At 36.1% G+C, this 12,638-nt stretch overlaps 1 protein-coding gene across 1 annotated transcript in view; it reads right to left on the bottom strand.

The window, feature by feature from the left end:
* The window catches only part of MRC1 (mannose receptor C-type 1), a 61,201-nt gene that overhangs the window by 26,038 nt on the left and 22,525 nt on the right, over positions 1 to 12,638 (bottom strand). Inside the window, exons 8-16 of the mRNA XM_034401809.2 lie at positions 12,149 to 12,306; positions 10,870 to 10,980; positions 9,640 to 9,755; positions 8,434 to 8,582; positions 7,664 to 7,863; positions 6,037 to 6,158; positions 4,813 to 4,900; positions 2,907 to 3,048; positions 827 to 868 (exon numbers count right to left, since the gene is read on the bottom strand). Of these exons, the coding sequence (XP_034257700.1) occupies positions 827 to 868; positions 2,907 to 3,048; positions 4,813 to 4,900; positions 6,037 to 6,158; positions 7,664 to 7,863; positions 8,434 to 8,582; positions 9,640 to 9,755; positions 10,870 to 10,980; positions 12,149 to 12,306 (1,128 nt within the window). The remainder of the gene's footprint in view (positions 1 to 826; positions 869 to 2,906; positions 3,049 to 4,812; positions 4,901 to 6,036; positions 6,159 to 7,663; positions 7,864 to 8,433; positions 8,583 to 9,639; positions 9,756 to 10,869; positions 10,981 to 12,148; positions 12,307 to 12,638) is intronic.

The following is a 12,638-nucleotide window of genomic DNA, read 5'->3' on the forward strand; positions in this document are numbered from 1 at the left end:
TTGTTGGCTTTTTCAACAGCTACAACACACTGCTGGCTTGTATTTAAGTGACTGTCAAGTGGGATTTCTAGATCCCTCTCGCAGGTACTACTATTGGGCCAGGTACCACGTAATCAATACCTGCGCATTTGGTTTTTTTCTTTCCTAACTATTTTTCTTTCCTTATTTTTCTCACCATTGAAATTCATTTTGTTAGATAAGGCCCATTGTTCAACACTGTAAAGATTCTTCTGGAACTTAAGCCTTGTCTCTCTAAAGGTTATGTACAGGATCAATTCTTCTGGAAGTGTTTGTTCTTACTGTGTTACGTTTGGATAAACTCCTTTTTAGTTTGTTTGGAATTTCTCGTTTTGTAGGTTGAGTCTCATAGTATCTAGGCTTGCTTCTTGACCCTTTACTTTTTCTTCAAGTAGTTTATTTAATTTACATTTGGTCCATGTGTAATATGGGTCTTCTATGGGCATGAATACATACATGGAACATATTATGCAAATCACAACAGGGTCAGTGTTTTTTCCATGGCTATGTTTTATCAATCACTTTTTAAAAAAAAATTAAAGATTCCAAAAGTTCAAATTTAAAACTATTTTTCATTATTTTCAGCCAGCAGTACCTTCAGCAAACTGCAACAAATCAATGTGTCAATGTGCAAACTATGACATCATTATGCTGCTATTACATACTTATGTCCTACATTTAACACAGGTATATAAGTAATGGCATTTGCATGAAAATGCCACATGGCCACTTTGTTCTCAAGAAGACAATTTTAGTTTTATCATCAGCAAAAAAAAACATTTCATCACAACAAGCTATAGAAACGTACTTGGAATGGGTGGATTTGTTGGTTCTGGCTTTAGCTGCACACCTGAAAAAGAAAAGTTAGAGTAAAATCTCAATTAAAAGGACAAAATGGAATAGAATCATACTTTTATTCTAATTGAGGTGGAGTGCCTTCAAATCATTGTTGAACCTGTCCCTGCACTTTCCTTGGCAAGGTTTTTTTTTAAGTGGGTTGCCATTGCTTCCTGCCTAAGGCTGAGAGATAGTGCTTGGTCCAACGTCACCTAGCTGGCTTTGTGCCTAACAGATTCCCAATTTCCAACTTGGTGCCATTACACCAAAGAGCCTCTCTTAATTAATTTAATTATCATAAATTAAATAAATGTTTCAAAAGTGTTTCTTCAGTTATTTAAAAATTGTAATTTTTAAAGACATAAAAATATAACAGCCTTAATGAGTCAAGCAAAGAATTTAGCTAAAACCATGGACTGCTGAAGTGTCAAAATGGTGCGAAGGCTTAAACTGCCTTCCCAGCGCTGCGAAGCAAGTCTCTGGATGCCGAGTTTGCCCCAGCTCACCAGGCAGTGACTCCAGAGCCGCTGCTGAGGATAGGGCTGCGGGGGTGGTGGCGGTTGTGCCGGAAAACCGGGGAACCAGCTCACCACCAGCGGCAATCAAAAACACCGCGGAGCTGCCCTGAAGGGAACAGACCTCCAGAAAGCTGCTCGCTGTGAAGTCCTGGGCAGTGGAAGCAACCTGGAGGCCCAGGCACGCTAATCACACTACCAGCTGAGGGACTGTTGAGATCCTCTATAAATCCACGTTGCGCAGCCCTTCCTGTTAAGTCCAAACAACCAAGTCCAATTGATCATAATAAGAAATTAATAAAAGTAGAAATCCACAAAAAAAACCCAACAGAAATAAACCTTAAGATAAACTGACAATTTCAGAGAAATGTAACTCAAGTCTCTTCAGCTAGATTGAGTGAAAAGACTGAAGAGCAGGAACAGGGGGCGTGGCTACACCAACGGAAAAAATTGTCTACACTCAGTCCCTAGCAAAGCAAGAAGTGAAACAGCATCCTATCCTCTGCACTGGTCAACTAGGTGACAATCAAAAGTCCACAAATAGTTATTTTCTTCTGTTGCTGCTCTCTGAGAACATTTAATGAGAATTATGCATACCCCACATGACTAGTAGCCACTGACCTTTTAGAAAACACTAAATATTTACAGAGTTTCAACACTCATATCTAGATTCTAACAAAATACCAACAGAATTTCCAGAATATCAACAGAATTTCCAGAATTCTTCACCATTTTTCTTTTCACTTAAAGGAAAAGAAATTCCAAATACCTTACTTGGAATTGTAACAGATATTGTAACAGTTATATTAAATCTAACATAATTTCAGTGAATATTTGACTTGTGTCTGTCAAATTTCATAAGACGCTGACAAAGAAAAAATAATGAAAATGTGGATTGGCTCAATTTAATTACACTGTGATAATAAATGCTACTTGCTCCAAAATCACAATATTCACACTGTGAATTGATTAATAGAATCCATTCTATTAATCAATCCCAGATATTACCTTCAACTCAATAACTGAATGAACATGCATTTTTAAAATATCAGCCTTATAAAATTTACTTTGCTATATTCGTTAAACGAGATTTAGGCACATATACATTGATGATTTTTATTATGTTTCCACCATATAAACATTTTATTCCTTAATATCAATGAAAGGATTATACCAGTTCCAAATCTGTCATAATTTTTGTATTCCTTGACATTTTTAAATTCCTTGAGGGAAGTGAAAGAGACTAAAGGCATTTTTGAATATGGTAAATCCACTACTATCTATGATTTCCTCCCAGCTTGCCCCATTAAGCTTATATTGCTTGGTGAATAAGTTATCACCAAGGTATGAAATACCACTAGTTAATTTTATTGATTGAAATTTTAAACCAAGATACTTAATGTTTATTATTCCTTAAGTCCAGCCAATTTACAGATTGTTTTTTAAAAAGTAAAGACATTGTTATTAATTACTGATACTATTAATCTAATATCATTCTGAAGATGATATGATTTCACATGATAAAAAAAGTTGTACCTTTTGTAATCTGGCAGATCCAGAAAAATATTTCCTCACAATGTACATCATTCCAATACATACTTTCTGGATTTAACTCTCCACAGTGTTCCATTCCATTATAATTATTGGGTTCTCCATATCCCCAGTTGATATAACCTAGCTAATGTAGAAATATGGAATATTAATTTATTGAAAAATACATTTTATGATGCAAAATTCAAACTAACTATATAAAAAGTTCCCTATTACAGAGTACGAAAACTGGACAACCTAAGCAAACATTGCTTACACTGACTGGCAGTTACTTTCTATAGCATGGGTTGCCATCACATGACGTATCGCGATGTTTTTCCCCTTTGTAAATCTGGGGTGGGCATGGCCTGTGTGTGACACATCCGGCCACCAGTTTGACACCCATACTAGAGCTTTAGACTGGAGTTTATATTAGTGGTTTCAGGTTTAATATTGGGGGTTTTTTTAGGCTAAGCAAGTGTTCTGCCATTGAGACAATCAACTGCAACAATCAAGGAAATCTAAGTTCTAAGGGATACTTATTTAGAATTCATTTTGCTTGAATTTTTAAGATGTTAATGATATCATTTCTCCATCCACAGACTATAGGGCTGGGCAAGCTTGTTAGCTTATTTGCTTGCTTGCTTGCTTGCTTGTTGGTTTGTCTCTTAGGCTTGATAGATTTTTATCCCATCTTTATTATCAAATTGGCAAACATATAATGTTCCTTCCTCCTCCTACTTTCTCCCAGCAACAATGCTATAAGGTGAATTGGGCTGAGAGAAAGTGACTGGCCCAAGGTCACCCAGCTGGCTTTTCTACTTAAGGAGGAACTAGAATTTACAGTCTCCTGGTTTCTAAGCGAAACTGTCATTTCAATTGAAGGCCAGGTTTTGTTATCACCATTTATCACCATTATTTGTTTGCTTGTTTGTAATTCAGTTTATTATTTGAGAAATAACACATCCAACACACCTTCCTTCTCCTATTTTCCCAGCAATAACAATAACCCTATGAGGTGGGTTTGGCACAGAGAATATGACTGGCCCAAAGTCACGCAGCTGGATTTTATTATGACCATCTTTCTTTGGCCACTGAATGACTGATGCAGTCACATTGCCAGAAAGGGGCATAACAGATATTTTTGGCTTTGGTTTTTACATTGTGTAGGGTGGGTTGGGATAAAAGATATTCCTTTATATGCCATAGAATATCTGAAATAAATATATAAACAAACTAACCTTGTGAAGGTTTGATACTTATTTATTTAATTGAAAAATAACTGAACGTGCTCCTTTGGAAACAAAATTTGGCAATGAGATTTCTGGAGAAAGGTACTATATTATGGAGATCAGCAAACCATCCAATTCTGATCTAAGGCATGGAGTTTGGTGATGAATCTTTTACCTCAATTAGCGAACAAGGCTTCTTCAAGTTGTCCCGTTTTTTTATTTTTTATTTTGCTCCCCCTGATGGTAGATGATCTCACTCAGCAGCTTCATGTAGATGTTAAATAGGAGTGAGAAAATAATGAGCCATGCGGGAGCAACCATGGACTGGACCTCTCACTTCCTTTCAACCCTGATTGGGACTGATCTTGGAGAAAGAAGTCAAACCAGCACAAAACTGCATGCCCAGCCTCACACCTGGCAGTTGGCCCAAAAGGATATTATGGTCAATGGTATTGAAGGCTTCTGAAAGGCCAAGGAGAGCAATGATGGATGCGGTCACCCCATTCTACTCTCACCAGAGATCAATGCATTATTCAATATTGTCTGGTGCAATATTTCAGTGCAACATTCCAGATTCCTTATTTTTTCAACTCAGTTCCCCAGTCTACTTTGCCAAAGCATATTTTTTAAAAAAACAAACAGGAAAAATACTGCCTGAAAAAAAAGTTGAAATCACTCACTGGTGAATCATCACTCCATTTAAACCCATCCTGTGGGTTTAAATAATTTAAACCAATCCAGTAATTGAAACTGATGATTCCTGAGTTCCTATAACATAACACAAACACAAATAAAAGCAAGGGTTTTAAAAAGTGAGATAGATCCTACACTATGGTTGATTTCCCTTAAAATCTGAGAAAGTTTGAACATTTCTGAAAGAATAAACCAATAAATGCTTTTGATAGGTAGACTCGCTACGTAATGGAAATGCAAACTAATTTTCAAATGTTCTTTTTGGCCTTTTAAAATAATGTTAATATGTATATTACCAGCATATAAAGAAGGAATGGGATTTGGATCATGGCCCACCATCTACCGGTAAAAAAGGAGAATAGTGGGAGTGTCAGAATGTAAAAGGACAGCCAGGGGAAAAGAAAAATAGATGGATGCCAAACAAAAAGGAAAGCTACGAATTCTTTCTACTTTGGGCTTACTCCATTTCCCCAATTGGCAAGTATTCCAGTCCCAGATAAAAAATTCTTTGGGAACCTGATCTTCAGCAGGAAATAAATTAATCATCTTAAAGAGAATGTGTTACACCAGAGGTGTCAAACTCGATTTCATTGAGGGCTGCATCAGGGTTGTGTTTGACCTTGGGGGGCATGGCCAGCTCGATGTCACTCATGTCAGGGGCGCCTCTGGAGGCCTGAGCACTCTGCCAGCAAAAACAAGTTTGGGTTGCACCCAAATTCCATGTGCAACCCTCACGAGCTCCGTTTTTGCTGGCAGAGGCACTGTAGGCCGGTCCTTTGCTGTTTCCAGGGTGGTTCCGCAGGCCAGATCTAAGCATCCCTTGGGCCGGATCCGGCCCTGGGGCCTTGAGTTTGACACCCATGTGTTACACGCTATAAAGTTAGTATCTGGCCCTAATATTTAATTCAATGTTACTCATTTTGGAACTTTAAGATGTTTGGACTTCAACTCCCAATATCCTCCAGCCAGCTAAACCACATAATTTAATGTTGCCATGTTTGAAAAACCCTAATTAGATTGTTCTATCACTATTTCAATTCTTAGAATCTCCAGCATAGTACTAAGCAGTGATATGTGGGTTAAGGTATGTGAATTCCAGCTTATATCTTCCTTATTGTCAAGAAAATGTATGGGTTATGGGTTCAAAGGCATTTTGATTATGTTCCTAGAATGGAAGAGTTTAGATTGTAGAGATACATCCATGGACTCACCGCAAGTGGTTCTGCAGCATATTGGATTCTTTCATACTAAAAATGGAAGCCAGGTCTCCTCCAATTGCTAAACAGAAACTCCAAGCCTCTGCCCATGACCTCTTGCCATGGTTTAAGAAAGCCTAATGACAATACATTATTTTGCAATTAAGCAGAAAAAAAATGTGCACATGATAAATTGAGACATATGTCATTAGCCAAGCATAGTAATGGTAATGATACTGACAAAATCATCAAAGTCACAACAATATTACAACTCATCATTTCCTCTCCATTTTTTCTACTTCAGAAAGAATGGAAAATGTCCCCACTGCTAGCTAGGCCTGAATTAAACTGCTTTTTAAATGACTTCTAAATTGCTTACAGCTAATAATGGGGGACTCCACTGAGTTTCCCATGGATGGAAATGAAATATGATATTTATTTTATTAAATTTAGATTCCATCCATCTTACTCACAGATGGCAATATCAATACAATATAATAAAAAAACTCAGTTTTTAGTAAAATAATATATTCTCATTGAGTATAAACATCTGGTGACTTTGTGGACATGTAGCCTTTTTGTCAACAATACAAAAGAAGTTCACCAATGCCTTCTTCCAAAATGTCTTTCTCTGATAACCTCCTATCCATGTACAAAATAATTCCAAGCCTGCTTAATTTTAGCTGAATAAACCAAGGTTTTCATATCTAGCGAGACAAGTTTCAAAAGAAAGACCCGGAATTGTATTGAATTGGTAGGATTTCTCTCAAGAGATGTGGGAATGAACAAAACACTGCTACATCTATCCTATAGATACAAAAATGAAATAAAAGATGCATTTATAAGATTTGCATACATTTGGTGTCTCAGTAAGTGGCAGCACTTAGCTCTGGTCCCCAGTGGAAGGGAATCAACCTTGTCAAGATGACAGTCACAGCTATGCAATCAAAACCCTGCCCTTTTTATGGTTTCAACACATGTGAAAAGTGATGGGGCTTTCATTGTCTCTCTGGGGCAATCTTGACTCTCTGCCTCTGCCTCTCTCTCTCTCTCTCTTTCTCCCTCCCTCCCTCCCTCCCTCCCTCCCTCCCTCTCTCTTACACATACACACCAGTGCTGGTTTCAGAAGTTATGTTGTTGAAACTCTATGTTTTAATCAGTGGTGGGATTCAATCTTTTTTACTACTGGTTATGTGGGCGTGGCAGGGGAAGGATACTATAAAATCTCCATTCCCTCCCCACTCCAGGGGAAGGTTACTTCAAAATCCCCATTTCCTCCCAATCAGCTGGGACTGAGGCAGAGAATAGATGGGGGCGGAGCCAGTCAGAGGTGGTATTTACCGGTTTTATAAACTACTCAAAATTTCCGCTACCAGTTCTCCAGAACTGATCAGAACCTGCTGAATACCATCTCTGGTTTCTATTTTGGTAGGAGTCTTTGGTAGGAGACCAGAAGGAAGAAAGACAAATAAGGTATATCATGGTTGTTATTGTGGCGGGATTTATTTTTTTTTATCCTTCTAGAAGGCAAGGCAAATTACTGCCATATTGTTGCTAAAAAGATTACATGTAACATCCATGAAGTACCAGGAACTGAGTTTAGCTTTCCTTATGTCATATATTCTACAGAGAAGGGTCATACTTTGAAGCACATATTCCTTTCTTCACTTGTTACCCAGCCTTCAGGACACTGAGGGGCAGGTGTTGTAGTTGGTATCGGTGGAGGGGTCACACCATCAGCAATGCGCTTACAAAGAAACTTTGTCCTAGTCTCACATTTCAGAAGATCCCATAATCCAGCTGTAATTCCAGTTGTCATTGCAACACAGCCTGGCTTCCGACCTTCAAGATAGATCAAACAATCAACAGGTCTGTGTTATTTAAAGTGAGACATCTGATTCAAGATAAATACTTAGTTGCCTCTTGATTTATTTTACTATAACTTCCCAAACCATTTCCCCAAAGGTTGCTATCGTTTTTTTTAAATTTAAGATTACATTGTTCCTAAAGACTAATAAAGAAGGAAAATTATTTCTAAAGAATACAACTTCTTGCCAAATTGGCATTGTGCCAGGCTTAGATTTGTTATCCTTATCTTCAACAGAACAGAAAAGTAGAAATCTGAGTGAAAATCTTTCAAAATATTGCTCATTAATTCATTTTTGGATTTAATCAGATCAAGAGACAATTCTAGGAAAGCAAGTAATTAACAATAAGCTGACCAATTAAATAAAATGACCTAGGATAATCTATTTGCATTCTATCAATTCCAAGGAACCAAATTTTCAGAAAAAATGTTTGTGTGACAGAGAAAAACAAATGAATGTATCCTTAGACTTCAGTGAGATCAAGATATTAAATGACAACTTTATTAAATGCAATAGGTTAGAGCCAAGTGTTAATTATATATACCTGGCATTTCTGAATTCCAGTGAGTGAATTGGATTGGTTGCCCATTGGTCCACCTGAATGTTCCTTTTTCTTGTATGTCAGAAAGACCAATCCAGATGTAAGGTTCAGGCCTGAATCCAACCAAACTGGTCAGAAAAGCTTGTTCATATCTGTACAAAGGAGATAATTGACAATATTTTTGCCAATTTTATCAATTTTGCCAATATTTGTCACAGTGTGCTACTGTCGGTGTCCAAAATTATTTCTAAATTCTTTAAAGCAATTACATATTTAAGAAAATCAACCCAGATATCTGTTCTTTGGAAGGACAGATATTGAAGCTGAAGCTCAAATACTTTGAGCTTCCCACAAAATGGGAAGGAAGGACTCATTGAAAAAGATGGCTAGATAGTGTCATCAACACAATGAACATGAATGTAAGAAGACTCTGGGAAACAGATAGCGAAGGGCAGAGGGGCCTGGTGTTCTGTGGTCCATTGGGATCGTGAAGAGTTGGGTATGACTTAGTGACTGAACAACAAAATTGTATATTTATTTAAATTTCATTAATGTTTTTAGATGATTTATTATAAAGAGAGCATGTTCACTGCTATAGACCTATTCTCTGGTTGTCAGCGGAGAATTGCCTGAGTACAGTGATGAGTAGAATGAGTTTCTCTCAGATACTGTAATAGTTGTGTTTGAAATGGAAATAGGAATCACGAAATTCCTGGGAGTAAACAATTTCCTGCCACCCATGCAAGCAATAATCCAGACCAGTACAGCCAAAAGGCTATTAAAATGGCTCCAACATTTGGAGAGTATTTTATCAATCTGAACTTAATGCTCCATCCTAAATGGAATAGATCACACCCATAAAACAGGAATTGTCTATTTTTTTTTTCCTCCTTCCCTTTGAAGCCTCTTTATCCTTGAAAAATTGTTCCTGTTAGTTGGAACAGATTTAGATATTCCCTGTCTTTAAATTTAGTTAAATATTGCACCTAAGTAGTTTCAACAGAGTTATATATACTTTTAGCTTGAATATCTGTTACTTTACTCATTATTTCCAACTATCTAAACTTATATTTGGTCATGAAGACTGGGCATATTGAAAGTTGAAGCAGACTACAAGTCTGCAGCAAGAATGTATTTTTTCAGAAGACACTGGAAAAATATATAATTAGCACTCTTTAAATAAAACCATTTTAAATCAATGTTTATTACCTATTTTCAATATAAGCTAAAGTAGCCCCATTATCTGTACACTTTTGACCCGCTTGAGCAAATGATGCAAATGTATTTCCAATCATGTAGCAGTATAAATAGTATCTTTTCCAGCCCTGGAAAGAGAAAAGAATGAAACCCAACCATATATAAGTAGCCTTTTTGCTATAGCTAGGCTGTCCTATACAGCATTGGGTAAAGATTCACTTTAACCATTATTTAAACTTGAAGGATAGCAGGCAAAGATTTAAAGGGCACAGATTTTAATAACACAGTTTTATTACAGATACTACAAAAAACTTAAATGCGTTAGAAAAGCAGCAACTCTACATTTATCTTATCCCCCACCCCTCTCTTTCTCTCACCTTCAAAGTTCAAATCTGACATCCCTTTTCCCTGTCTGCATACTTTAACAGAATAACTAAATCCTATCTCACGAGGAAGGGTGATTAATATCTCAGCATTGTTATTATAACTGACTCATCGGATCTCATGCTTTTTGCTCTGACCTTCCTCCTTCTAGTTTCATGGTATGTATGCATTCTATGTTCTTTCTTTTTTTAAGCGTGGAAGATCACAAGAAAAATATGTTGAGAACTTATGTTTTTGAAGCAAAAGCAATAATCAGCTTAGAGGATGAAAATTCAGACAGACAAAAATAATTCTGCTAAATACTTCCTTAAATGAAATATGATACGAGCTTAATCAATGAAAAGCCACTTTGTAGTTTTCTCTTTCCCAACTGTTGTTATGAATATGTTATTAAAAGGGATATTAAACTCATAGAACATATTATCATGTAAGAGATAATATTTGTTCTGTTTTTGCTCTTTTTTTAAATATTTAAGTCCAAATCTCTTGTGAAAATATTTTTGAGGATATTCACATTTTGAAATAGTTTTAATATTATATAAATTATTGGTTGATCCCCCATTTTAAATTAATTGTTTTTACAAGTATGAATCTTTGCACTTTTCTTTTAAGGTTATTTGTTTTATAACAATAATAGAGGACATTATATTGAATCCAAAACATAGAAGACAGAATTTTAAAATTCAAGCAATCTGGAATATCAGCACCTGAGCACATAAAGATGAATCAATAATCAGATGAATTTTTTTGGTTTTGTTCCATACTGTTCCATTCAAGTTTTCATACTTACTGAACAAATTACACAGAACCAGGAAGAGTAACTATTTAACACTTCAATCTCATCAATTTTCTACTTACTTTCGCGCATCCTTCATCAATTATATCCTTTTCTGGTGCTTGTTTTAAAGGTTTCCTTTTACAAATGTATCCATATTCCATTTCACAAGGTTCATCTGCCCAATACCCATCCTGTGTTGGGCAGAAGAAGAAGAAAATGTCAGAATTCCTCTATCATTTGTCAATAAGATATGTAGACTGTCTCTGCAGGATTTACGGCTTGACTTCTCTCTTTATGGCTCACCCAGTTGAGTTGTTTGCTGACAATCCCTAATCTTTTTTAGCCATAAAATCCCATATATATATATATTAAATGGATATATCAGATGCAATATAATTTATTTTTCTTGATTTTATAGAAAGAATATTTTTATTACTAAGGAACTAAGGGAATTGAAATTATAGTAACAAATTAAAGAAATATAATAAAACACAGCTCTTAAAACTACACTTGTGGAGTGATATCAGAACTGGCGCAGATTATAAATTCCAAAATTGAACGTCATGTACTTTTGCCCAGTGCTGGTCTACCAAAGCTTGTTGGTTCTTCTGCAGGATACTGTCTTAAAGTAAGGCAAAATTCTTATCCAATTATCTCAGTATTCTCTTAATGACAAGATAGCTTTTCCAGCCTTATTTTAGAAATGTCAGGGAGCAAATTTGGAGCCCTTTATACGCAAAACATGAGCTATAATCTCAGTTAATATAAAGAAAGGTGGGAATTAATTGTCTAAATTATTTATTCTTTCGTTATTTATTTATTAGTTATTTAAAGTTAATGTGGAAACTAGTATGTAGTAGTGCAGATCCTAAAACCCTTTATTTTTAATGCTGTTGCTCTGTTTCTATTATCCTTATTCAGCCATTTCTTCAATATCCCTACTCACCAGGTCAACCTGAGGTACTAACATTGAGGAGTCGCCATGCACAACAGGTTCAATAATAGCAATAGCACTTAGACATATATACCACTTTACAGTGCTTTACAGACCTCCCTAAGTGGTTTAAAGAGTCAGCATATTGTCCCCACAATCTGGGTCCTCATTTTACCTACCTCAGAAGGATGGAAGGCTGAGTCAACCTTGAGCCTGGTGAGATTTGAACTGCCAAATTGCATGCAGCCGGCAGGCAGTAGAAGTAACCTGCAGTACTGCACTCTAACCACTGCACCACTGTGCCACATAATAAGCTTAAAAGATTCTCTCCATTCAATCAGTTCACTACATACACTAGTCAAGTATTAAGATGATTCTAACAATATTTAATTAGAATATAGTGAAGATGTCAAAACTTCATTTACCTTTCCTTTCATGACCACACAGTCTTCTTGCCTGTTATTAGCATGTGTTGGCTGGCCACGGAACCATTTGGTATATGTAACAGGAGTCCCATCTGACCATTCAAAGAACATTTGAATCTTGAGATCATTCAGACCAATCCATAATTCATCACTTGATTCTGATTCATTGCAAGTAAACAAAAAGTATATTTTCAACATGTATGCTGCAATAATTTTTTTCTAAATAATCAATCTTCTACTTATGTTTTTATTGTTTATAGTTTACTTTGCATTTTAGTGAATGTTTTAGTGTGCTTGTTTAATGTGATTTTAGAATGTTGCAAACTATTTTGGAAGAATGGGTTTAAAGGATATTGTGCACATTTTTAAGATTAAGATTAAGATAAAATTAAATTAAAACAATGTAATTTTTTCCACAATCCATATCAATCATGGATGCTGTCTCCTGTATTGCGGTCCCCTGCTGATTATGAAAAGTCATTTAAGTCAC

Source organism: Pantherophis guttatus, chromosome 4 (genome assembly GCF_059756535.1).
Source record: "Pantherophis guttatus breed Tessera chromosome 4, ASM5975653v1, whole genome shotgun sequence".
Taxonomy (NCBI): domain Eukaryota; kingdom Metazoa; phylum Chordata; class Lepidosauria; order Squamata; family Colubridae; genus Pantherophis; species Pantherophis guttatus.